The sequence below is a fragment of the Podarcis tiliguerta genome (genome assembly GCF_965153285.1).
Source record: "Podarcis tiliguerta genome assembly, chromosome: 12".
Taxonomy (NCBI): domain Eukaryota; kingdom Metazoa; phylum Chordata; class Lepidosauria; order Squamata; family Lacertidae; genus Podarcis; species Podarcis tiliguerta.
This window is the reverse complement of record NC_139545.1, coordinates 59660011-59685888: the sequence shown is the minus strand read 5'-3', so window position 1 is coordinate 59685888 and position 25878 is coordinate 59660011. Positions and strand designations below refer to the sequence as shown.

Here is a 25878-nt window from a genome sequence, read left to right as displayed (position 1 = left end):
TGACAATGAGCCATTGGCCTAAATGAGCCATTGGACTCCTCAGATTCCCAGGGCTGTTATTTCATAGTTGCATTTCTGATACATGAGTGCCATCAGAAGCACTGGGCTGGCCCCCCCATCAGACCCTTTCATGGAACCATGGATGGTAAGAGGAAGGAATTTTGGCCAATCCTCACCAGGATCAACTCCCGCCCAGAAACCTATCTCCCCACTTTGGAAGGACGTGTGGATCCAGAATTGGCCTCCACAGTCACTTATGGACTCACTGTTAAGACCATGTTCATGGATGACCCATCTTACGTAGTTACTGTTGGGATACTGCCAGGGAGACAAAGGCCATCATGCCCCAGGCTGTCTCCAGACAATCCAGCGATCTCTCGTAGGAACGCAGTATCAGCAATTAGCGACACGAGCTCCAGAAATAGCTTCCCACATTCCAGAGCTCTTGCACGCTCTATCAGCAGAGTTTGCACAGCGAAATATGCACGCAGGAGAGCATTATTTACAATTTTATTCAGCGTTGGTCAGAACAAAGAAAACATGACTGCCTGCGTTGATGTCTCAGGCACAGAGAGAGAAACAAAAGCAATAGACAAACAGAAACTTCCTGTGAGCAGGAAATACTTGGCTGTGACTCACAACAGCCTGTCCCCTTTTAAGGTGGAACGGAAATATCCTAATAGTTACAACGGATCTCCAAAGAGAGAACAGAGAAGAAGCCTGCCCATGTTTGCATTGATATGTCCTCTCAAAGTACTGCATCCTTCAACAATAGCCCCCCCCCCCTGCCAGTTATCTCCCAACAGAGGCTCGCTTCCAGGGGATATTTAGAGTTTAAAGGGCCAACATGCCATAACCACTGCTGTCAAAAGATGGTTGCAGCACAGCCCCCCCCCCCCCAGTACCTGCTCAGGGCAATTCTCAGGCCATTGTGCTGCTTTTGTGAATGGGACTCTCCACTGTGTCAATGGCACACTGCGGGCAATCTTGTCATGCATCATGGGAACCCTGGTCTGCCATGAACCCCCAAGCACACACTCACGGAGGCTCCTCCTCCTCAGCAGAAAGGTCCAGAAGAGTTTTTCTTCATGGTGGCAATTGACAATGGACATAGCAATGTTTTCCCATCCTATTGGTTACCGTATTTTTCGCTCTATAAGACACACTTTTTCTCTCCTAAAAAGTAAGGGGAAATGTGTGTGCGTCTTATGGAGTGAATGCAGGCTGCGCAGCTATCGCTGAAGCCAGAAGACGAAGAGGGATTGCTGTGCAGCGATCCCTCTTGCTGTTCTGGTTTCAGGGATAGCTGTGCAAAGCCTCTTCAGGGCAGGGGGAGCGTTCCTCCCACTGCCCTGAAGAGGCTTTGCGTTGCTTTCACTGAAGCCAGAAGAGCAAGAGGGATCGCTGTACAGCAATCTCTCTTGCTGTTCTGGCTTCTGGGATTCAGAATATATTTTTTTCTTGTTTTCCTCCTCCAAAAACTAGGTGCGTCTTATGGTCAGGTGCGTCTTATAGAGCAAAAAAATACGGTACTTGTGTTGTCATTCAAATGGAACTTGTGATAACTGTTCAGAACCTCAATGCATTACGAAAACTCTGGAAAGGTGTAAGCCCTGCAATTCACAACTGACTTGATTGACATGTAATTTCTAACAGGAGGCAGGGCGCTGGACTCTGAGCTGTTAACCCTGTAAGCTCTGATTCCCCTCACACCCCCTCTCGTCCTGCACTGCTGGGGGCTCGTAAGTATCTCACACTTATGCCAAAAACAAACCTGCACAGAATTCACTGTGCCTCTGGAAACTCAAAAGTTAAGTCAACCCATCTTCCAGATTGTAAGGTAATTAGTGAGTCCGACTGCTTCCATAAATCTCCCCAGACAGATTTATGAAGAAATGGTGTCCGGCACGTTTTCACTGCGCGCCTCTTCTTGGTCGTAAAACTCCTCAGCAGAGATTAGTGCAGCGTCGCGTGTGATAAAGGCTTAATTAAAAGACGGCAGATTCTTTCCTTAAAGTCTTTTATTGTTCCAAAAACATATACAAAAGTCCATCAGAGTTCAGCTGCATCTCTTCCAGCCCTGCTCTTTCCGAGCTGAGCAGCTCAACTCACTGCTTTTGCTTTCACAGAACACACAGAGCATTCCAGACTGCTCACATCACTTCCTGGCAGGTAAACCCCCCCCTTTAGAGCCGAGGCATAGCAGTTTAACTCCTTACTGCACTCAACAGATTCTTCTGGCTTTGATAGTACTGCAGCTTCACCAAGCCTGTCTGGACACTTTGACATACATTCTGGAAACGTATGTCCAGATGTTTGGTTCTGGCTTTAAACTGCCCAGACTCTGCCAACTTCAGACAGGGTTGATTGTCCTCCCAAACAGCGATGGGCAAACAACAACTCCCACAGATTTTGTGGCCCCAACACCCGTAGAACTCCAGTTCCTGGCAAAGCTCCCACAGCGCACTGAACTCAGCTTCAGTAGAGGAAAGTGCAATGAGACTTTGCTTTTGGGACTTCCACCCAACTAGAGAATCCCCAAACTTTATTACCATCCCAGGCACAGACTTCCTATCGTCCAGATTCACCCAGTCGCTATCTGTCCAGCACGTGAGCTTGGCGTCACCCTTAGCTGACAACTTGAGACAGAAGTCTTTGGTATCCTGCAGGTATCGCAGCACCCCCTTGATACCATTCCAGATATGCACACTGGGCTCTGTAGCCTCCCTGCTGAACGAATTGGTAGCAAAAGCTATGTCAGGTCTGCTCCACTGGGAGAGATACAACAGACTACCCAGAGCTGACTGAAAGATCTCAGCGTTTTCGAACTCAGCATGTTCCACTAGCTGACTGTCTTTCACGTAGCTTGTCTCCATGGGTGTCCTGACCCCTGCACAATCAGACATTCTGAACTTCTCAAGCAACTGCTCAGTCTTGCCTTTCTGACTAAGCAAGAAGCTTCCGTCTTCAGACCTGTCTATCTGAACTCCTAGGTAAACTTTCACCGGACCTAGGTTCTTGAGTTGGAAACGCCTTCCAAGCTCTTTGTCAAACTTTTGTACCTGTTTCTCTACCTTTGCTACATGGGTTATATCATCCACAAAGATCAAGACCAGTTCTTGTGACTCTCCTGACCCTTTCAGGTACAGGCAGCTGTCAGCAAGACTCTTCTTGAAACCTAAACTCTCTGAAGCTTCATTCAGACAAAAGTTCCAGTTCGTTGTCAAAGGCTCAAGCTGTTAAATTATTCGTCGGAGGTGATTCCAAAGGCTCGGCTGGAGGAAAATGAGCTTTATCAGCTTGGCCAAGTGGAGATTCCAACATGCCCTTTGTGTGTGTCAGCGTGAATAAATCAGAGTCTGCACTCAGCTTCTTTCTTAGCTAGAAGCGTTTATTTACAGCAGTAATAAATCAGCGAATGCGAGAGACGCGGCATCTTGTCTCCCTTCTCGGTCAAAAGCAAAACCAGACACTGAACAAAGAAACAGATCCTGGATGTAGGATCTCCGCCCCTCAGGAGGCAGGATGCTGGACTCTGAGCTGTTAACCCTGTAAGCTCTGATTCCCCTCACAAGATTGCCATGCTGGTCTTCTTGAAGCAGCCCAGTGCCCTATCAGAGGCAGCCCAGTGCCCTATCAGAGGCAACAATCTCCACCACCATCGTGGTCTAGGTGCTCCTCTGCGGCAAACACAGCCTTGAGTCGCTCAAATGCTTGCTGAGCCTCTGCTGTCCACAGAAAGAGTTTCTTTCCTCTCAAGCAGTCAGTGATGGGCACCATGAGCCTGGAGTACCTGGCCAGGAACTTGCAATAGTAGTTCGCAAACCCCAGAAACCTTTGCAGATCCTTCTTGTTTTTGTGCTCCTTCCATGACACCACTGCCTACACTCTGGCCGGATCCATGTGAACTCTTCCCAGCATTATACAATAACCCAGAAACTCTACTTCTGTGATGTGAAACTGACACTTCTTCAACTTTGCATAAAGTCGGTGCTCTCTCAACCTCTGTAGCACCTCCGCCACATGCTGCACATGCTGTTCTGGGCTCTCTGAGTAGATAAGAAGGTCATCCAGGTAAGTCACCACATACTGGTCCACCAGGCTCCCTAACACTTGGTTGATGAATGCCTGGAACATCACTGTCCCCGACTGCAACCCAAAAGGCATGACCAGATATTCAAAGCTGCCATACCTGGTGCAGAACATTATCTTCCACCCATCTCCCTCCCTCACATGTATCAAGTTATTACCCCCCCCTTAGGTCCAGCTTTGTGAAAATCTTTGCAGACTGCAGCTGCTCCAGCAAATCCCCAATGCGGGGCAAGGGGTGGCAGTTTGGCACCATAATCCTGTTCACATGTCTGTAATCAACATAAAGTCGAAGTTCAGAAGTCCCCTTCTTCTTCACAAATAGCATAGGGGATCCTCCCAGAACCTTGGAAGGTCTAATGAAGCCTCATGCTAGATTCTTCTCCAGAAAGTCCTTCAGAGCAGCCAGCTCTGCCTCTGACATGGAGTATAGATGACTGGTGAGCATCTGAGCCCCTGGCAATAGGTCTCTTTCGCAGTCATAAGGTTGGGTGACAACCTGTCTGCCTCCTTCTCACAGAAAATGTCCCAGTAGGCCTTGTGTTGTGGGGGTAACTGCCTTTCCTCTCCTGTCAGAGGTCCCAGTATCTCGACTTCCGGGTAGCTGCAAAATGGCAGACAGACAGAGAATCTGACAGCTCCGATCGAGCGCTGTCAGATTTGGCTCTGTGGAGGACTGGGGGGAAGTGTGAGAGCAACGTGTACCCCCACAAAAGTCTTGGAAGGGAGTCCAAGGTGTCAAGAGGTCCTGTGACCTGCAGCGGCACTTTGGTGGGCTCTCTTCTCTGCATCTGTGTCGAAAGGCACAGGGAGTGGGGGGGGGGAGCCGAAAAAGCTGGCGGGTTAGGCAACATCGCAACTCCACGGAGTGAAGCTTCTGATCCAGTCTTTGCCGCAGTCTACTTATCCAAAAACTTCAAACAGATCTTTAAGGTGAGAGGTATTTATAATCATTAAAAATTTGGTAAAAATGAGAGGGTTAAAAGGAAGCCTACTCCCGTCTGTGGCAGTTTATGCATGAGAGCCTTTACAAACGGAAAACTTGTGGATTATTTTCCCTTTGGAGTCAAAGCCAGATAATGGGCGACAAGGATTGTGGATTATACAAAGCTATTTAAATTCCAATCTGGTGTCAATTGCTCTTTAAAACTTTGAACTTGACTTAAAATTCATTTCAGCTTGACCTAAACTTGGAATGATTTTTGAACTTGACTTGAACTTGAGAATTTAAAAGCTCTACAATAAGAGAGACTGTTGATTGACTGAGAGAACAGACTTGGGTGATTATTTCTGGATATTATATTTAAGAAGATGGAGCTACAGAATTATTTTAAATACCCGGACTTGCATAACAAGGTCAAGTAAAGAAGAAAGAGATGGATTGAAGGAATGGGTTTCTGTGCAGTCAGTCTGAAACGGGACCCAAAATCCTCATTTTTCCTCCTCCAAGGGAGCATTTCTAAAATGCATTAACTTCAGCTCTTGAGCCAATGTGTAAACAGAAAGCCAGCTGTATAAACAAGTGCTCAAAGCCCTCTCCTTTATCAGTCCGTGACGGCAATTGATGGCCTTGCCAGTTCCGAGTGGAGCAGGGATGGCACGTCTGGGTCTTATCTTACATCCTGACCACAAAGATGCACAGACCTTGTCAGGTGTGACAAGAGACCCGGGAACGGTGCCAGGAGTGCTCTTAGAGTTGGTGACCTCCTGCCCCAAGATAAGAGTATAGGAACAGGAAGAACCTTTTATGGTCAAGAGTACCAGAACAGGAATATCTGTTTATGGTCATGGATGTCAACTTACGTGTATAAACTGACGTGGTTGGATTCCTGGGGAAGGGGGAAAGGGTGCCTGGAGGATATATATACTGCATGAAATTTCTCATTTCTTTGGACTTGCTGTGGACTGACCACGCAAGTGCCTTCTGCTATCCGGAGAGCAGAATAAACTCTTTCTCTGAACCAAACCTCGGTGTCATTTGACTTCCTTTCTCCCTCCCGGGAGCAACGCAGACCCCACCAGTTGGTAAAGTCAAAGAAGGCTACATTTCTTGGTGCATTGGCCGGGAATGCGTTCCCCGAGGACGAGGGATGAAGGTCCGAGGCGTGACTGCAAGGCGAACAGCTCGGTTCGGCGTTGGTGGCTCCAAGTGCGCACCCTACCATTTCGTAGGGGGAGCCCCCACCCCGTTCCTGAGTGGAGACGCTGCAGAGGCGAGAGAAAGAGACAGCGGCCACACGGGATAGAGGGTACCCAGGGCAAAGGTAAGCTCCACAGTTTATTTTGTGGGAGCCAGGGGTCTGATCAGCCCTGACCAGTAGAGAGCAGTAGAGTGCCACCGGTTTGGGGAAGTTTGTGAGTAAAGGGGATTGGGGAGGTGCATGGGGTTTGTATGTATCTGCATTTGTGTCTGTATGGGGACACTCCAGTGAATGTTTTGAGTGGATGAGACGCTGGGGCTCAGAAGCCACTGATGAAGTGAAGTGTGGTCCTTGAGGTGCGGTTTCTAGCGACGCGAGTCCGTCTAGGCCACTAACAGGACGCGGAGAAAGGTGACTGAGTGAGAAATTATGTTAGGTGGTCGGAGTATCCCAAATTATGGGGGGAACAAGCACTAAATTGACCCCCTTGCAGTGCTTTCTAGACAATTGGAAAGACGCCACAACGGGAGATGATTGGGGGTTCAAATTGAAGAAAGAAAAACTCCGAGCCCTATGTGAGGTTGACTGGCTGACCCAAGGGACAGAGTGGCCCAGTGAAGGGACTTTTGATGAAAATCTAGTCGACCCCCTATAGCGCCACATCCTCAAAGTCCATGCAGATCAATTTCCTTATACTTCCACGTGGAAAACTAATGTGGACCAAAATCCCCTTTGGCTGAGGAAGTGTAGAAATATACCCCCCCCCCAAAAAAAAATCGTGTGTGTTAAACACAGAAACAAAGATGCTAGGCAGCATACAGAGACAAACTTGAAGAAGCCCTTGGTGGAGTCTGGAAACCAGGTTAAAATGGGGCCAAAGAACACTCAGGAAAATTTGTTGTTGTTGTTTAGTCGTTTAGTCGTGTCCGACTCTTCATGACCCCCTGGACCAGAGGATGCCAGGCCCTCCTGTCTTCCACTGCCTCCCGCAGTTTGGTCAAACTCATGCTGGTAGCTTCGAGAACACTATCCAACCATTTTGTCCTCCGTCGTCCCCTTCTCCTAGTGCCCTCCATCTTTCCCAACATCAGGGTCTTTTCCAGGGAGTCTTCTCTTCTCATGAGGTGGCCAAAGTCTTGGAGCCTCAGCTTCAGGATCTGTCCTTCCAGTAAGCACTCAGGGCTGATTTCCTTAAGAATGGATAGGTTTGATCTCTTCTTGCAGTCCATGGGACTCTCAAGAGTCTCCTCCAGCACCAGAATTCAAAAGCATCAATTCTTCGGCAATCAGCCTTCTTTATGGTCCAGCTCTCACTTCCACACATCACTACTGGGAAAACCATAGCTTTAACTATACGGGCCTTTGTTGGCAAGGTGATTTCTTGGCAAGGTGATGTCTTTATTTATTAGAACATAGAACATAGAAGAATTCTAATAAATAAGAGATTGGGAAAAGAATTTGTATCTTCAGATGCTAACAAAAAAAGAGGAGTAGTTTTATATGTAAGAGGAAAGCATGAAACACAACAGCTAAGGACAATGAGGGGTGAATGATAGCAGTACAAGTCACGATACATTGTGAGAAAATGATTTTTGTAGGAATTTATGCACCCAGTGAGAGGAAATCAGAATTTTATAAGAAATCAGAATTTTAGAAGGAATTGGAGGAGAAACTGTTTGATTACAAGGACCAGAAAATAATATTATTGAGCGACTTAAATGGAGTGGTTTCTCTTGAAATGCAAGGAAAAAAGATACCAATCAAGGAAAACTCCCAAAGACTTGAAAGATCCAGGGGGTAATGAAGAGTCGGACACGACTAAACGACTAAACAACAACAACGTGTTTTTTAGCCACATGTGTTTCTTGTAAACAAATGATATAAAAAAAAAATCTGAATTAACAAATGTTCAATTTTATTTCTTTTTATTTTATTATTAAGTCCATTCACATTCCATGATAGTACTTTCACTGCCATTTCAAATTCCAATTAAAGTAATATATTTTTATTTTTAAGATTGGGATTCTTCTTCTTCCACTTCTTCCTCCTCTTTTTCCTCATCTATTTGTGTTTTGTCCTCTCAAATCTTCCATTCTTGGGCAAGGTGATTGAGCGGGTGGTTGCCGAACAACTCCAAGCACGCCTGGAGGATGTGGACCATTTGGATCCCTTCCAGTTGGGATTCAGGCCTCACCATGGGACTGAACCTGCCTTGGTCACGCTGGTCGATGATCTCCGGTGGGCTAGGGATAAAGGAGAGAGCTGTTTCCTAGTTCTGCTGGATCTCTCAGTGGCGTTTGATACCATCGACCTTCTGGACCGTCTAGGGGGGTTGGGAGCTGTGGGCACTGTTATACAGTAGTTCCGCTCCTTTCTCCTGTGTCATGTCCAGAAAGTGGTGTTGGGGGATGAGTGTTCAGACCCCTGGGCTCTCGCTTGTGGGGTGCCTCAGGGTTCTGTCCTCTCCCCCATGCTTTTTAACATCTACATGAAGCCACTGGGAGAGATCATCAGGGAGTTTGGGCTGGGTGTTCATCAGTATGCGGATGATACCCAGCTCTACCTCTCTTTTAAATCAGAACCAGTGAAGGCGGTGAAGGTCCTGTGTGAGTGCCTGGAGGCGGTTGGAGGATGGATGGCGGCTAACAGATTGAGGTTGAATCCTGACAAGACAGAAGTACTGTTTTGGGGGACTGGGGGCGGGCGGGTGTGGAGGATTCCCTGGTCCTGAATGGGGTAACTGTGCCCCTGAAGGACCAGGTGCGCAGCCTGGGAGTCATTTTGGACTCACAGTTGTCCATGGAGGTACAGGTTAATTCTGTATCCAGGGCGGCTGTCTACCAGCTCCATCTGGTACACAGGATGAGACCCTACCTGCCTGCAGACTGTCTGACCAGAGTGGTGCATGCTCTGGTTTTCTCCCACTTAGGCTACTGCAATGCGCTCTACATGGGGCTAACTTTGAAGGTGACCCGGAAACTACAGCTAATCCAGAATTTGACAGCCAGACTGGTGACTGGGAGTGGCCACTGAGACCACATAACAATGGTCCTGAAAGACCTAGATTGGCCCCCAGTACATTTCTGGGCACAATTCAAAGTGTTGGTGCTGACCTTGAAAGCCCCAAATAGCCTTGGCACGGTATACCTGAAGGAGCATCACCACTCCCATCGTTCTACCCAGACACTGAGGTCCAGCGCTGAGGGGCTTCTGGCAGTTCCCTCATTGCGAGAAGCGAAGTTACAGGGAACCAGGCCTTCTCGGTGGTGGCACCCACCCTGTGGAATGCCCTCCCACGCAAAGCTCGTTCTGGATCCACATGTCCTTCCACAGTGGGGACATAGGTTTCCGGGCGGGAGCTGATCACGGTGAGGGTTTGCCAAGCATTCCTTCCTCTTACCCAGCCAGATTGGCGGGGTATAAATAATGAATTATCATTGTTATTATTATTACCATTTGTGGCTCCATGAAAGGGTCTGATGGGGGGGCGGCACAGTGCTTATGATCAGCAATGCAACTATGAAATAACAGCCCTGGGAATCTGAGGAGTCTGCTGGCTCATTTAGGCCAATGGCTCATTGTCATTCCTCATCCTATACTCACAGTGGACGACCCAATGTCTCCATCGAAAGCCCTGACTGGATCTGAGCACAACCGCCCTCTCCCCTGTGGAGGCAGAGCAGGACTTTGGGGCCTTGTAGCCTTTTCAAGCTTTCAGCACCCCAATTCTTTGAGAAGGTGTCAGCAGCTCCCTTGGGACCCTCCAGTCCTGCTTCTCTAGTTTCCCACTGTGAGCTACAGGGTGTTGGACTAGTTAGGACTTTGGTCGGATCCAGGTGCAGGTCTCTCTCCGGAGGCCCTGTGCACAAATTTCAGCCCAAACTTGCCCACCCCTATTGATTTATGGCAAATGTTAGAGCAGCATTGCAAACATGTTTTCCTCCAGCTCTGCAGCTGCTGCTTGAGCCATTCAAGACGCCAGAAAGTTATCTAGGTGAGATTTCTTCCACTTATAATTATCAAAATCATAGTGATTTCATCTTCTAAAAGCCCAAGAGATGTTTCTGGAGGTTGCATCAGAAGCACCAACAGCATGACATTATAAATTGTACCGTGAGTGAAAAAGAAAAAGTTCTTGCAGATAGTATTTCCTGTGTTGGAGACAGACTGAGTCAGGATTTGGGGCAGGTGAAGGGCTGGGGGGAAGAGGGAAGCCAGAGCTGAGCCCCCCATCCCAACCCAGGAAAGCCACTGCAGCTTTGGTCTTGCAAGAGTCTTGTGATTCTCCTGCTTGGCTGGGTCAGGAAGGAAGAGGAGCCACACGTAGCAGATGTGAAGGAGGCAGAGCCAGGATGAGATCCCTGCTGCTCCTGCTGCTAATTTGCTCCCAAGGAGTCTGTGTGAAGCAGAAGGCAAAATGCCCCTTGAATCTGATCAGAGATCAAACTGATGCTCGCAATTACTACCACCCTGGAGACTTTCTCATTGGTGGAATCGTATCTCCAAAAGATTTTTTAGAATATGATCCCTATGTCTTCTCCCAGACACCCTTCACCAGGATTGTGGAGTAAGTAATTCTTTACAGAGGGATGTCAAAGTCCTTAAGGGCCCCCGGTCCCTATCTCTGAAGGAGAGAGCCCCTTTCTCAAGATTGAGGAGTCTGGGGTCCTCCAGAGATCGCTGGATTACAACCCCCTCTTGCCTGCCTGACCCTTGGCCTTGATGGTTGGAGATGATGGGAGTTGGAGTCCAGGAAAAGATTTCCCCCAAAGCCTCTCCCAGTTCCTTGCATCTTCCCAAGTAAAATACTCTCCTTCTCATGCTGCTGGGTTGCTTTTGGAGGTTGGTGACACAAGAATGCAAGAGAATCTGGTCAGGGATCAAAGGGATCCCCTGAAGTTTCCCACCTGCAGGAAGGAGGTGAGGCTGGCATGAAACTCAGGCAGTTTCCAAGGTTCCAAGATGTGATTTATTACAATTCTATTGGTACAATTTATAAACTGCCTAGTCAGAATTGCTTTTAAGGGATGCAGCAGTTTTGAGAATGAAATGTTAAGATCCTCTGGGTGACGTTTGTTGGCTGGAGAGAGAGAAAGGTATGCTTTCTACAAAGGAGGAAATAAAACAATAAAAGCCAGGAGACTCCCATGCTATGGAGTCAGAGCTCTTAAACATGAGCAATTCTTCTGCTCCTCCTCCTCCTCTTCCTCCTCTTCTTCCTCAGTAAAGATGTTTTGAGGTCCTGGACTCAAATTGCTCCTAACTAACCCACTGGTCACCCTGGACAAAACACCCCCCCTACTTGACCCCCATTTTGCCTTCTGAATAACAGCTGGGGAATGTGTACAGCCCCCCTTTGAAGGAGCCAAACTCCTGAGGCAAAAGCACAAGCAAAACATTTGCAGCAATTTCCCAGTATTTCACAAATTTGGGGGGAGGGAGATTCATTTTCTTACTCTGTTTTATTCTCCGGAGTACCTCTACACTCCTGGATTGGAGAACAAATCTCCAAAACTTTATTGTATAATAGTCAGGAAAGGGTTGGATACAAATGCAATAAGATAATTTAATAGAGACTAATCTTTGTGGGTAATATTTTGGTATCATTCACCTGTGAAGAGGGTTTCAGTCTTTTAAATTGGTCCATTCATTGCAGCGACACATTTGCGTTCTGCTGGCACACCCTGTCCTTCCTGTTCACCATCCAGGAGATCAACCAGGATCTCAGGCTCCTACCCAACACCACCCTTGGCTACAACCTCTATGAGAACTATTTTGATGCCAGGGTGACTTCAGATGCCATGCTAGAGCTGCTTGCAGGCAGCGGAAGAAACATTCCCAATTATCGCTGCGGAGAAGAGAATCCCCTTCTGGCTGTTCTTGGAAGGAGTGATTCTGACATCTCAAAGGAGATTTCCACCATGTCAGGCATCTACAAAATCCCACAGGTATGAATGGGACAGAGGGCAGGGAGGGACACAGGAGGAAACTCTACTTTCTCCTGGGGGGCGTTAAGGGGGGAAACCCTGAGCTATGTGCTGGTCATCAGGCCAAGGCTTCTCCCACCTGCCTTGCCCCACCTTCCAGCCCTGAGCTGCTGCCATGGACATTATCTGCGTGTGTCTTTTAGTGAACTGAATCAGGAGAAAGATCATGAGTCCTGCGGTGGGGAGACTGGGTGCATGAATTCAAGAGTGCTCGGTTCATTTCTGGCTGCTGGTTTGCTGAGGGTATTAATATTGTTCCATAGATTATACATACTGTGGTATTTTGTTAATCTTATAAAGTTACTTTTGTTGAAATTGTGCTGTTTAGCTTTTGAGTAGTTTTCTTAATAGTTTTTTTATAGAGCGTAAATGCTTAACTGATGGTTTGTAAATTATTCTATATGAATTATGTTGTATTTGTGATGTTCTATTACGTTTTTGCTGTTCTTGAGCTGCTTTGTGATTTTTGTGAATGAAAAGCAGCACAGAAATATAATAAATGGAATGGAATCCAACACTCTTTTTTGAATGTACTGAGCCTTTTCCTACTTGACAGGGAGGGAGCTGACAGGCAAAGTACCAGGCAGGCAGAGAGCATCTCTAACCCTTCTCTTCTTAGTATCAAATGAAGCAGACAGAGAACCACAAAGTATGTTCCCTCCAGGCTGGAGCTGTTGCCCAGTGTGCCCCCTCCTCCTTGCCCCAGCTTGCTGTCTGCATATCAGACCCCTCCTGCTGCCTACGGTGGCGGCCAAGGGACCCCTTCTGCCCCTGGGTCGTTTTCTGCTCTGTGATGTGGGTGTGTAATGGTTCTAGGGGTTGCTCGTGCGTAAGCTGGTGCAAACACCTGGCTGGGTTACCTGAGTGAACCTTTCCTGTCCGGGCAGCCACTCGCCCGTGACCATCTCAATCGCTGGCAGAATCCGTCAGTGGGCGTTTCTTAAACTTCTTCCAGCAAAGAAGCTCTTTGACGCCTAGTCTTCTACTCTCCCTGCGCGGAAGCCTTCTGCGCAAGGAGGGCGTAGGCAGCGGAGGACCCTTCCTCTCCCCGCTGGTCCCCGGCAAGGAATCATGGGACCGCCTCGCCGATTCTCCCATCTGCCCCTCTTCTCCACTGGAGCTACGTTGATTCTCTTCCCCAGAAGACAGGCTGCCTCTCCCACTCCCGGGACGCTCTCTGGGATCCCTTTGGAGCTTGCTCTCTCCCTCGGACACTGATGGCAGTTCCCTGACATCCACCTCCTCCTCAGGACCCCTCCCACCCCAGGCGCGATTTTCCGGCACAACCTCCTTCCTCTCCTCGGCCGACAATGCAGGGAATCCCATGAAAGAGCTGGCATCATCTTCTGAGGATTCAAAACCAGCCTCGCATCCACTTGGATCTCTTCCCACTGGTTGACCCTCCCAGTCTGATTCTTCTCCCTCGGACACCTCCTCTCCCTCCTCTTCGGAGGCAGGAAAACCCACAAAATCCCCTTCGTCGTCCGTGGGTCCAAATTCCTCCTCCCAGAATCTCGCTAATGGTTTGGGCTTGTCCGGGAACAAACTGTGGAATTCTTCCACCAGATACCCGTCCGTGATTGATTCAGCAGGGACCCACGTTTTTTCCGACCTAGGTTCCCCCTCCCAGCCACCTCGGCTGCAACTTCTTGCACCCTCCCTTTAGGGGCAATCCTTGGGATGACAACCACACCCGGTCTCCCACCCGTATGGCCTCCCCCTCCCGACGGTGCCTGTCCGCCTGCCTCTTGTAAACTTCCTTGGCCTGCTCCAAGTTCAGCCTTAGTTGCTGGTGTAGGGCCTCCATTTCGTCCACAAATTGCTCAGCCGCAGGTACACTCCATCCTTCCTCCCCCCGCCCTGGGAATGCCCTGGGGTGACACCCGTAACTGGCCATGAAAGGGCTCATTCCCGTGGACACGTGTTCAGAGTTATGGTACGCAAATTCAGCCAAAGCTAATTTCTCTACCCAATCGTTCTGTCTCTCGCTGACATAGCAGCATAGGTATTGCTGGAGTATGGCGTTCGCTCTTTCGGCTTGTCCGTTGGTTTCCGGGTGCCTCGCCGTCGAGAAGCTCACCTCAACCTGCAGTAAGCTCATGAGTTTCCGCCAGAACCGGGAAGTAAATTGTTTCCCGCGATCCGAGATTACCCTTAAAGGAGCTCCATGCAGTCTGAAAATGTGATCCACAAACAACCTGGCGGCCTCCTCGGCCGTTGCTGCATGTGAGCAAGCTACGAAATGGCACATTTTAGTCAGTAGATCGACTACTACCATGACCGCTGTCTTTCCCCTAGACTTGGGCAGATCTGTCATAAAATCAATGGACACCAGCTGCCAGGGCCTTCCTGGTGTGGGTAAGGGTTCCAGTAGCCCCGTGGGGGCGGTCCTTTCCCCCTTAGCCCTCTGGCATCGGTCGCACCCTCGTACATATTCTCGTACGTCTTCCCTCACCTTTGGCCACCATAACTGCCTGGTGACCAGTAGCATGGTCTTGTGCTGCCCAAAGTGCCTGCCCAGCTGTTGGGTTGTCATGGAGTTGCTTAAGTACCTTCCCCCTTGTTACTGGAAAAATCCGAGGGCTCCCTTGGACAATAAGTAAAGACACCAACCAGAGTAAATTGGAGCAAATCAACAGCCTGTAGGCTTGGCCTTTATTGAACTGTTGCAACAGGGCGCTCCCCTCACTTGCAGGAGAGAGGAAAGACCCAGAAAATGATGTGCAAGTCCTTATAAAAACTTTTGAAATTCCCATCCTCTAGGTCAAGCCCACCCCCAGAAACATCATGCATACATTACAGAAAGGAGGGGTTGAGGGAGGAGTTGTGGTGGTAACCTGAGTGTCCTGTCACCTGTCTGGTTCCCTTCTACCCCTCCCCATGAGTCATTTTCTGAAGACAAAAGGTAGTCACAGTTTCCTGCCCCCTGAGGGAAGATCTGATCATTGTCCTTTGTTCCAATCTGTGCTGAATCCACTCCCATATGCAAGTTCTTTGTGATCTTGATTGTCTTCTGTCTGGGATCATCAGGGTTGGCATAGCAGCTGGGCAGGGTTCCTGTGGATGTGCTGGTATGGTGAAGGGATTATGGCGCCCTGTATCAAACCTTCCCCATTTTGTAGTCTTTCCTTCATGGAGTAAAATAAAAGTGGAACAGTGCAAATCCAATGTATGGTTGATTTTCTATGAATTTATAACAGAAGTGTAGCGTATGTAGTGTGTGAGTGTGAGTGTGTGTGAAGTTTGTATAAACTGAATGATGGGGGGGGGGGTTCCTGCTACACCCTCAAAGTCTCCCCCGGTACATACAGCGCCCCCTTATAGTACAGTAGCCCTTCCTTTTCCTCAAACCCTCCATGGACTTCCTTTCCGTCCCTGAGCTCCCTGATCTTTGTCTGAGCAAACTCATCGTCTCTGGTGAGCCCTGCCAATTCTCGTTTGCCAACCAACGCCCCCCCACACAAACACCGGTCCTCGGGGAACACGTGCCGGGTCTCTGGTGGCCCTTCTCCTTCCATGTACTCCGGTTTCCGGGAGAGAGCGTCTGCCCTTACATTCTCCTCTCCCAGCACGTATCGGATCTCGAAGGAAAACTTGGAGAACTCCTGGGACCACCTGATCTGTCTCTGGTTGAGCACTCGCGCGGTCCGCCAGTATTCCAAGTTCTTGTGGTCAGTTCGGACCTGGATCTTGTGCTGTGCCCCTACCAACAGATGTCTCCATCGCCGAAATGCTGCATAGATCGCAAGCAGTTCTCGGTCATATACTGTGTAGTTTTGCTCTGACTTGCTCAGCTTCCTTTTTTTTTACTTCCCTCAACTTGGCTGGTACTCCTTCCCTTCTTAATTTCTTACACATTTCTAAAATCTCACCTCTTATTTGTAAATTTAAATCTTATTTCACTCACATTCTCGCATTTCTTTTTTACAGAGCTTCATTAAAGCTTACAAGCGTTATTTGTTTTTCACTTAAGTTATGCATATAGTCTGTAAACTTTTCCCAATCTTCTGTGAATCTCTGATCTCTTCAATTTCGAATTCTTCCTGTAAGTCTATCAAGTTCTGCAAAGTCCATCATCTTCATTCTCCATTCTTCCAATGTAGGTAATTCTTCTTGCTTCCATTTCTGAGCCATCAATATTCTCGCTGCTGTTACTGCATATAAAAATAATTTCCTATCTTTCTTATTTATCTCATTCCCTACGATACCAAGTAAGAGTGCTTCTGGTTTCTTAACAAAGGTATATTTAAACATTTTTTTCAATTCGTTATATATCATTTCCCAGTAACTTTTTACTTTCTTGCACTCCCACCACATATGGTAAAATGTACCTTCTTTTTCTTTACATTTCCAACATTTATTACATCCCTTGTACATCTTTGCTAACTTCACCGGTGTTAGATACCATGGATACATCATTTTCATCACATTTTCTTTTATAGTTATACATGCAGTAAATCTTAAACCTTCTTTCCACAGTTTCTCCCAATCCTCCATTTGTATGTTATATCCAAAATCTTTGGCCCAATCAATCATAACTGATTTTATCTCTTCATCTTTCGTGTGCCATTCTAGTAATATCTTATACATTTTAGACAGAACTTTAAAATCGCTATTTATTATTTCTTTCTGGAATTTCGACTCTTTATCATCAAAACCTCTTAACTTTAAATCTTTTTTAAACATTTCGTTAATTTGATAATAGTGCAGCCAGTCATTAACATATTTCTTAACTTCTTCATATGGTTTTAACATCCATTTACCATCTATTTTTCTTATTAGGTCTCGATATGTTACCCAATCCCCTTTCATGTTGGTTTTTTTCACACGCAACACCTCTAATGGTGACAACCAATATGAAGTTTTTACTTCCAACAAATTTTTGTACTTTTCCCAAACCTCTTTAAAGATCCTCTTATAGTGTGGTTTCCAAACCCTTTATGTACTCGCTTTTTGTCATGCCATAAATAAGCATGCCACCCAAATTTGTTATCGAAACCTTCTAGATCTAACAAGTCAGTATTTTCCAATTTCATCCATTCCTTCAACCAGCAGAGGCAAGATGCTTCGTAATATAATTTCAGGTCCGGCAGGGCGAAGCCTCCTCTTTCTTTTGCATCAGTCAATATCTTAAACATTATTCTCGGCTTCTTACCCTGCCATATGAACCTTGAAATTTCTCTTTGGCAGTTTTTAAAAATTGCTGCCCCTCTGATTACTGGAACGGTTTGAAACAAAAGCAACATCTTTGGCAGCATGTTCATTTTTATTATTGCGATTCTACCCCAAAATGAGAATTTCATTCTTCCCCACACCTCTAAGTCTTTTTTAATCCTATTCCAGGTTGGTATATAGTTGTTTTGATAGTTGTTTTGCCTCCATTGATATAAATCAATACTTCTGGGGGTTCACCAAACTCCCAAATATTTGACTTTCTTTACCACTTCTATTTCTAACTATTGCTGCCCTTTATCAATAGTTTCTCGATCCATATTTCTACAAATAATTTTTGTCTTTTTCTTGTTTAACATAAATCCCACCAATTGACCAAACTGATCTATTTCATTCCAAACTTCCGTTACAGTGTCTGTTGAATTTTCCAGAGTTAAAACCAAGTCATCAGCAAAGGCTTTAATCTTATATTGCTTGCTTCCTACCGTTATCCCATTTATTTGTTGATTACTTATTATTGCTCTTAAAAGGACCTCCAGGACCGTGATGAATAACAGTGATGACAGCAGACATCCTTGCCTAGTGCCTTTAGTTATTTTTATGTTTTCTGACACCACATTGTTAACTATTAGTTTTGCTCTTTGATCTCTATATATTGCTCCTATACCATTCATAATTCTTTGTCCGATGTCCATCATTTCAAATTTTTTTAACAAAAATTCCCAAGAAATGTTGTCAAAGGCCTTTTCCGCATCCACAAAAATCAACAAAGCTTGCTTATCATTCCTGGCATTCAAATATTCCAAAACTTTAATTATATTCCTAATATTATCTTTCATTTGTCTGCCAGGAAGGAAGCCTGCTTGGTCTTCATGTATCAGTCCCTTTAACAGCTTTTTCATTCTGTTTGCCAATATATTGGCGAACAGTTTGTAGTCATTATTTAAAAGGATTGCTGCACACCCTCTGTCCACGTGAACTTCTTTTTGCTACTAAGACAATCCGTTATGGGCACTGTCAAGTGAGCGAAGTTCTTTATGAACTTCCTGTAGAAGTTGCTGAAGCCTAGGAACCTCTGCACATCCTTTCTGTTTTGGGGGGCTTTCCATTCCAGCACTGCCTTCACCTTGCCCGGATCCATGGCCAGTCCTTTGTCTGACAGCCTGTAGCCCAGGAACTCGACCTCCTTGGCGTGGAATTGGCATTTTCCAGCTTGACCCACAACTGATGCTTCTTCAATCTCTGTAGTACCTCCCTGACGTCTCTGACGTGTTGCTTTTCATTGTCCGAATAGATTAAGACGTCGTCCAAAAAGGCTACGCAATTCTTGTACAGCAGGGGCCCCAACACATGGTGCATGAATGCTTGAAAGCAGGCAGAGCCTGATTGTAATCAAAATGGCATGACTAAGTACTCAAAAGCCCCCGGGGGGGTGAACATAGTCGTTTTCCATTTGTCCCCCTCCCTTATCCTAATCAGATTGTAGGCTCCCCTGAGGTCCAGCTTGGTAAAAATCTTTCCCTGCCTCACACGTGTCAAAATATCATCAATCCTGGGCATTGGGAAAGTCACGGGTTCTGATACCAAGTTTAGGACCCGGTAATCCACGACTAACCTGGGCTGGTTAGTCTCTTTTTTGTCCACAAAGAACACTGGACTGCCCCCCACTGCCTTTGATTCCCTTATGAAACCTCTCTTCAGGTTCTTGTCAATAAACTGCCGTAGCTCCTGCATCTCCCGATCGGACATGGCATACAGCTTACCCACGGGTAACTGAGCCCCTGGAAGCAGGTTGATTTGGCAGTCAAAGGGCCTGTGGGGGGGCAGCTTATCTGCCTCCATCTCGCTGAAGACCTCCTTCAGATCAGCATACTGTGGTGGCACCTCCCCTTTTTGCTCCAGGGCCAACCCAGCCACCCTAGCCACCGCCATTCTGGGTTCCTTCCCTCCCAGACAGTGCTCTAAGTAGTAAGCTGACCCAAGGTGACCGACCGCTGATGCCATGACACCACTGGGTCATAGGCAATGGTTTCCGTGTGCCTGGAGACCCTCATTCGCATTGGCGGTGTCTGGTGCGTCACTCCCCCCCCCAGGAGTTCCCTGCCATCGATGGTGGTCACCTGCAAGGGAAAGTCTAGTGGTAACAGGTGGAGTTGGTGCTCCAGAGCGAAGTCTCTGCTGAAGAGAGTACACGAGCTGCCAGAATCTAGTAGCCCCTTCACTTTGACGGGGTGCCCGTTTGGGAGTTCTAGCACCACCTCTATGGCTATAGCTGCTTTGGGGGGGTCAGGCTGAGGCACTTCTATTGGTGGCTGGCCTGGCTGCTGCCCCTGCTGGTTGGCAGCTAGGCGTTGTCATTTCCCTGCACCTGCCCCGCCTCCCCCTTCTCGTCGTGGTCTGCAGCCCCCACCATGCCTTGCCAGGCTTTTCGTTGAGGGCAGACCTTGGCAAAATGTCCCGGTCGCTGACAGAGGAAACACTTCTTGGTAGTTTTCCACTCCTTTCCCTCCCTTTTCCGACCTTCACCAGCATTAGAAACTTCGCGCGCGCGCCCCATCAATTTCCATCGGCTCCGCCGCGTGGGAAGGCTCCCTCGGCATCTTGGGAATGCGGTTGTCATGGAAACGTTCCGCCCTTATCTCCCGCTTCTCTTGAGCCCGCGCTTCCTGGCGCACACCGATCGCAAGCAGCACCGTCTGTGTGAGTTCATCCATCGACCGCGGGCGGGGCGCTCGGGACAATTTGTCCTTCACTTCGGGGGACAAACCCGCCTCAAACAACATTTGCATCGGTTCAGAGTCCAGATCCCACCCAAGTTTGTGGACTAACATCGCGAAACTCGACCAGTAGTTTCTGACGGACAGGCTCCCCTGCTTGCACCCCATCAGCTCCCGTCTCGTCACGCTTTGCTCTACCTCGCTGGAGAACATCGCGTCCATTCCTTGGTAGAATTTCTTAAGATCTTTCAATGCATCATTCTGCGTCGCCATTAGGGGCCTGATCCATTCACGCGCCCCATCCTGCAGATGTCCCACAATGTAAGCCACCCTCTCCCCGTCATCAGCAAAGTCATGTTTCTGCACTTCCAAAGCGTACTGAATTTCCATTCGGAAGGCATTGTAGTCTTGGGGCTTTCCACCAAACTTGTGTACCAGACCCGGGACCTTCCTCCCTATCGGGGTGGCTCTGACCTGAGCATCCTGAGCTCGTCTCTCCTCCAGCCGCCAGCATGCGCCTCCAGGTCTCGGTTCCTCTCGACCAGACCTCGCACCAGGGCTTCTTGCTCTGTCCCTCCGGCTGGCTCTGTTTGGCTCATCTTGCTGCTTCTCCGGGGCTGCGCACAAGCAACGTCAGGGACTGGCGGATTGCTGTAATGGTTCTAGGGGGTCACTCGTGCGTAAGCTTGTCCCAACCTCTGGCTGGGTTACCTGAGTGAACCTTTCCTGTCCGGGCAGCCACTCGCCCGTGACTGTCTCAATCACTGGCAAAATCCCTCAGTGGGCGTTTCTTAACCTTCTTCCAGCAAAGAAGCTCTTTGACGCCAAGTCTTCTCCTACTCTCCCTGCGCGGAAGCCTTCTGCGCAAGGAGGGCGTAGGCAGCGGAGGACCCCTACTCTCCCCGCTGGTCCCCGGCAAGGAATCATGGGACCGCCTCGCCGATTCTCCCATCTGCCCCCCTTCTCCACTGGAGCTACGTTGATTCTCTTCACCAGAAGACGGGCTGCCTCTCCCACTCCCGGGACGCTCTCTGGGATCCCTTTGGAGCTTGCTCTCTCCCTCGGACGCTGATGGCAGTTCCCTGACAGGGTGAAACGCCTGGTTTTAGAGGAAGGAGGAAGATCTAGCAGGCTCCCAAGGGACATAGTCTAAACTGGCTCTGATCTTGTCTCCACTGCATCTGACTCCTGTCTCTCTTCAGAGCTGGTGAATCTGCCACCTTGCCCTTGTTCCTCACCTTCCAACATTCCCCAGCTCTTTTCTTCTTCTGGGCTGGGTCCTTTTCCCACCACCACAAACCTGGCTCCATGCTGTCTTCCTCTGCCCCCTCCCTGGAAGACTCTTGAGGGTCTCCACCTCCTCTTCTTCTCATCGGAACAGTTCCTGACACCACCAGATGTTGTGGCCCACCAGCACAACTTTGGTTAGATATCAATCATTTCAGATTACTAAATATCCACTCCCTTCCTGAAAGCAAAACAATTACTCTTTCCTTTCCTCACCAGCTCAGTTATGGCTTCACAGCCCAGGTTCTTGAAGATAAAACACAGTTCCCTTTCGTCTACCAGATGCTCCCCAAAGACGAAAGTCAGTACCAAGGGATCGTGGAGTTGCTCCTCCATTTCGGATGGACGTGGGTTGGCCTCTTGGCTGCAGACAATGACAGTGGAGAAAGGTTTGTGAGCATTATGACACCTCTGATGATCAGAAGAGGCATCTGCATTGCCTTGTCAAAAATATTGGCAGAAGAGGATTTAATTCCACTGATGAACCCAAGTGAAGCTTATTTAAGATGGAGACAAGTTGGGGTATTTGTTTGCTATGTAACTGATACAGTGGAAATATTATTAATAATAGAAATATGTACGGATTATGAGGAGGAAATAGGTGGGAAAGTCTGGATCACAACAGCTTTCCTGGGCATCAGCACTGGCTTGACTTTCCCTCCTACACTCTTCCAGCACATTCATGGCTCTCTCTCTCTTGCAATTAAGACCAGAATAAGGAGCACCAAACATGGTTACGATCACTCACTGTCCAGTCTTCTTATCCATTTTTTGGATGAAGCATTTAACTGTTCATATGCAAAGCATGTTTTATCCCCAAAAGGCTGGATAAGATGCAGAGAGAAGGAGGAACGGGGGGCTTTGCCCCAAGGGGAGATTGACAGAGTCTTGTCTGCCGACAGCTATGGCACTTACATCAATGTTCAAGCTGCAGCCCAGGCCTTAAATGCTGCGTTTTCATCTAGACCACGGCGGATGCTGATGGTGGGAGAAGGAGCCCAATGGGAACAGGGAAGGCTTCAGCCATGGCAGGTGATTTTATTGTCTTTTGCATTAATCTTATTTTGGAGAGCCCCTTGCTCCAAGTGAGGAACAATAAAATACTGCTGTTTTCCCTGTCATTCCAGCTCCACTTTTTCTTACAAGAAATCCAGTGTTTGAATACTTCCAGGGGCAGAATATGTTTGGATGAGAATTGGGAGCTGCCTCCTGACTTTGATATCATGAATTGGGTGATGTTTCCCAATAGGTCTCGTGCTCTAGTGAAGATTGGCAGTATAAGGAGAGAGGCATCTACTGGCATCAAGTTCACCATCAACCCAGAAGCCATTGAGTGGCCTGAGAAGTTTCACAAGGTAGGGGATGTTACCCAGGAAGAAGGCTAGGAGATCCTGCTCATCCTCTTCCTGGAGCCTCTTTCGCCAAATGACCTTAGAAGGGGGACCAGTGGTGTCCTTTCCACCCAGTTTCAGCTGCCAGCGCTGCTCCTTCTTGCCACAGCAGCTGAGAGGGGAGAGGAATCTAGAGGCTCAAGAATGCGCTAGCACTCAGGCATCCTGAGAAAAGGCAGACTATGTTTCCCAGCCAGGTCCCTCTCAGTCCACCTGGGGAGGAAAGCCAGCAGCACCCAGCTCTCTTCTCTTCTCCCTTCCTCTCTCTCTCTCCTTCCCACTCCTTCCACACACCCCAGCATCAAAGGAGGCTGGTTTTTTGTAACCCCCCAAGTCTTACATCCCGGCGTGTGCACCCTGTGGTTTGACATGTGGGAGAATCCTAAGTTTGGCAAAACCACATTAGAGATCTAAACAGCCAATTGGTACAATAAAACCTCAAATATTTAATACTTCTCTGTACCAGGCTGCCTTCTAAAAGTCAGCTAGTTATTTATTTCCCTGACATCTTATGGGAGGTTGTTCCACAGGGATGGCGCCACCAATGAGAAGGCCCTCTGCCTGGTTCCTTGTAACCTCACTTCTCACAGGGAGGGAACCGCCAGAAGGCCCTCGGAGATGGAACTCAGGGTCAGAGCTGGAGAATGGTGCTTCTATGCAGAAAGTGGATGAGGTCAGGGGGACGAGATCCTGCTGGGTGATTACCAAACTATGTGGGTGAAATCCAGACACACAAATACCCCTCACACTTTCTCCGCAATGCATCTTCTCTCCCCCCCCCCCCTTATAATTTTATTGATTTTCCATGCACCTTCTTATCTTCATGGTTAGGCCGTGCCTCGTTCCAGGTGTAGCAAAATATGTCAACCTGGATTTGCAAAGGTGGTTCCAGAAGGAAAGCCTGTTTGCTGCTATGCTTGTGATCCTTGTGCGGAAGGAACCATGTCCAACCAAGAAGGTGGGTGAGAAGGATTACAAGAGAGGAAGCATTATTGCCCTTTGCAAAAAGGGAACAAAGAATTGCTTGCCACTCTACACATTCTTATTACCTGAGGGCAGGTGGTCATGGATGTAAGGGATGCTGAAGCCGCTCTTTTCCTCTTCCTCAGATGCAGAACGTTGCACCAAATGCCCAGAAGATCAACATCCAAACAAGGACCGAGATCAATGTGTCTCCAAGATTATCACCTTCCTGGCTTATGAAGACCATCTGGGGATCACCTTAGCTTCCATTGTCCTCTTCTTATCTTCTACAGCAGGCATTGTGTTAGGAATCTTCATTAAATACAAAGAAACCCCAATAGTCAAAGCCAACAACCGGGACCTCTCCTACATCCTGCTCGCCTCCCTTCTGCTTTCCTGTTTGTCCTCCTTCCTCTTCATTGGGCAACCAAGAATAGCGACCTGCCTTCTCCGACAAACGGCCTTCAGCATCATCTTCTCCGTTGCAGTTTCTTCTCTCTTGGCCAAGACCATCACGGTGGTGCTGGCCTTCCTGGCCACAAGGCCAGGGAACAGGGTGAGGAGATGGCTAGGGAAGAGTCTGGCCAACTCCATTGTCATCTCCTGTTCTGCTGTGCAAGTTCTCATCTGCACCATCTGGCTGGGCTCTTCTCCCCCATTCCCAGAGCCCGACATGCACTCCCAGGCGGAAGAGATCATCTTGCAATGCAACGAAGGCTCTGTGGCCATGTTTTATGTTGCCCTCGGCTACCTGGGCTTCCTGGCTGCCATCTGCTTCACGGTGGCGTTCCTAGCCAGGAAGCTGCCTGGCTCCTTCAACGAAGCCAAGCTGATCACCTTCAGCATGCTGGTCTTCTGCAGTGTTTGGGTGTCTTTTGTGCCCACCTACCTGAGCACCAAGGGCAAGTACATGGTGGCCGTGCAGATCTTCTCTATGTTGGCCTCCAGTGCTGGGCTCCTGGGCTGCATCTTCCTCCCCAAGTGCTACGTTATTGTGCTGAGGCCTGATCTGAATACAAAGGAGCACCTGACCACAAGGACTTAAGATGGCATTGGATTCTTAAAGTACAGTGGTTCCTTGGGTTACATATGCTTCAGGTTACAGACTCCGCTAACCCAGAAATAGTGCTTCAGGTTAAGAACTTTGATTCTGGATAAGAACAGAAATCGTGCTCCAGCAGCGCGGCAGCAGCGGGAGGCCCCATTAGCTAAAGTGGTGCTTCAGGTTAAGAACAGTTTCAGGTTAAGAAAGGACCTCCGGAACGAATTAAGTACTTAACCCGAGGTACCACTGTATTCCATGATGATTCAACCCAGCACTGCAGAAAGGAAACACACACAGTTGTTTTTAGATTAATGCTCTATCGATATAAATCTCTCTTCATTTTGCATAAGTCATGAATGATGAAAATGTACCTATAATAACTGCCATGACTACAAGCTCTTGGACTGAAAATCTTTACACAGGCTGATTCCAACAAGATACGTTAAACATCATGTTGTTGTTTTTTATGCTCCTGATCCTCATCTGGGTCATCCTGGCTGGTTCTGGAGGACAGTGTGGATTTGGCTCAGTTGTATGCAGAAGGGCGTAGTTCAGAGGCTGCAGAGGGTAGAAGCTGGCGAAGATTGGAAGAGGAACAGCAGGAAGAAGAAGAAGCACCAGGGGAGAGACAGCTGACAGACTCAGTGTCTTTGGAAAGCATTCCTGACACACACACCCTTCTCACAAGACAAGACAGGCATTGAGGATAGTAGAGCAGAGAGCTCAGCTGCAGAAGGCCCGCCATCCTCTGCTTTCTCCCCCTCGAGAGAGTTCAATCCAAACTTCTGAGAGCCCTTGTACAAGTCCCCAGATGTGTTTCAAACACATGGGTCAGACTAGAAACGGGGATGATGAGAGTTGAGGTTCATATCAGCCTAACCTCAATATATAAATGGCACTGAAACTGCTCCCCCTTGGTATAGCTCCACTGATCCTTTGCGACTAGTTCCAGTCAGGCTGGCTGTCCTGAACATTCTTCAGAAACTGGGCTTTGCCCCTCAAGCCCTTTTAGGCCTGGGCTTGCGCCAAGGAAAAGCCACGGTCAGGCAAAAAATTATAGACAGTGAGAGACAACAGGACTGCCTA

General features: G+C 48.1%; 2 protein-coding genes across 2 annotated transcripts in view; one reads left to right on the top strand and one right to left on the bottom strand.

Annotated features, from left to right (window-relative positions):
• Positions 1 to 25878, bottom strand: part of LOC310660898 (uncharacterized protein) — a 561482-nt gene that overhangs the window by 91069 nt on the left and 444535 nt on the right. The gene's annotated exons all lie outside the window — the stretch shown is intronic.
• On the top strand, positions 11818 to 25849 carry LOC310660913 (vomeronasal type-2 receptor 26-like). Its single transcript, XM_083406447.1, has 5 exons — positions 11818 to 12178; positions 21613 to 22425; positions 22521 to 22748; positions 23616 to 23742; positions 23894 to 25849. Exons 1-5 carry the CDS (start codon positions 12032 to 12034, stop codon positions 24790 to 24792), a joined length of 2214 nt encoding a protein of 737 aa, XP_083262573.1. The 5' UTR covers positions 11818 to 12031; the 3' UTR covers positions 24793 to 25849.

Coding starts and splice junctions, on each gene's coding strand:
- LOC310660913 (XM_083406447.1), top strand. CDS start 12,032: ATGCTAGAGCTGCTTGCAGGCAGCGGAAGAAACATTCCCAATTATCGC. Junction 12,179..21,612: donor GCATCTACAAAATCCCACAG/GTATGAATGGGA, acceptor TTTCCTCACCAG/CTCAGTTATGGCTTCACAGC. Junction 23,743..23,893: donor AACCATGTCCAACCAAGAAG/GTGGGTGAGAAG, acceptor CCTCTTCCTCAG/ATGCAGAACGTTGCACCAAA.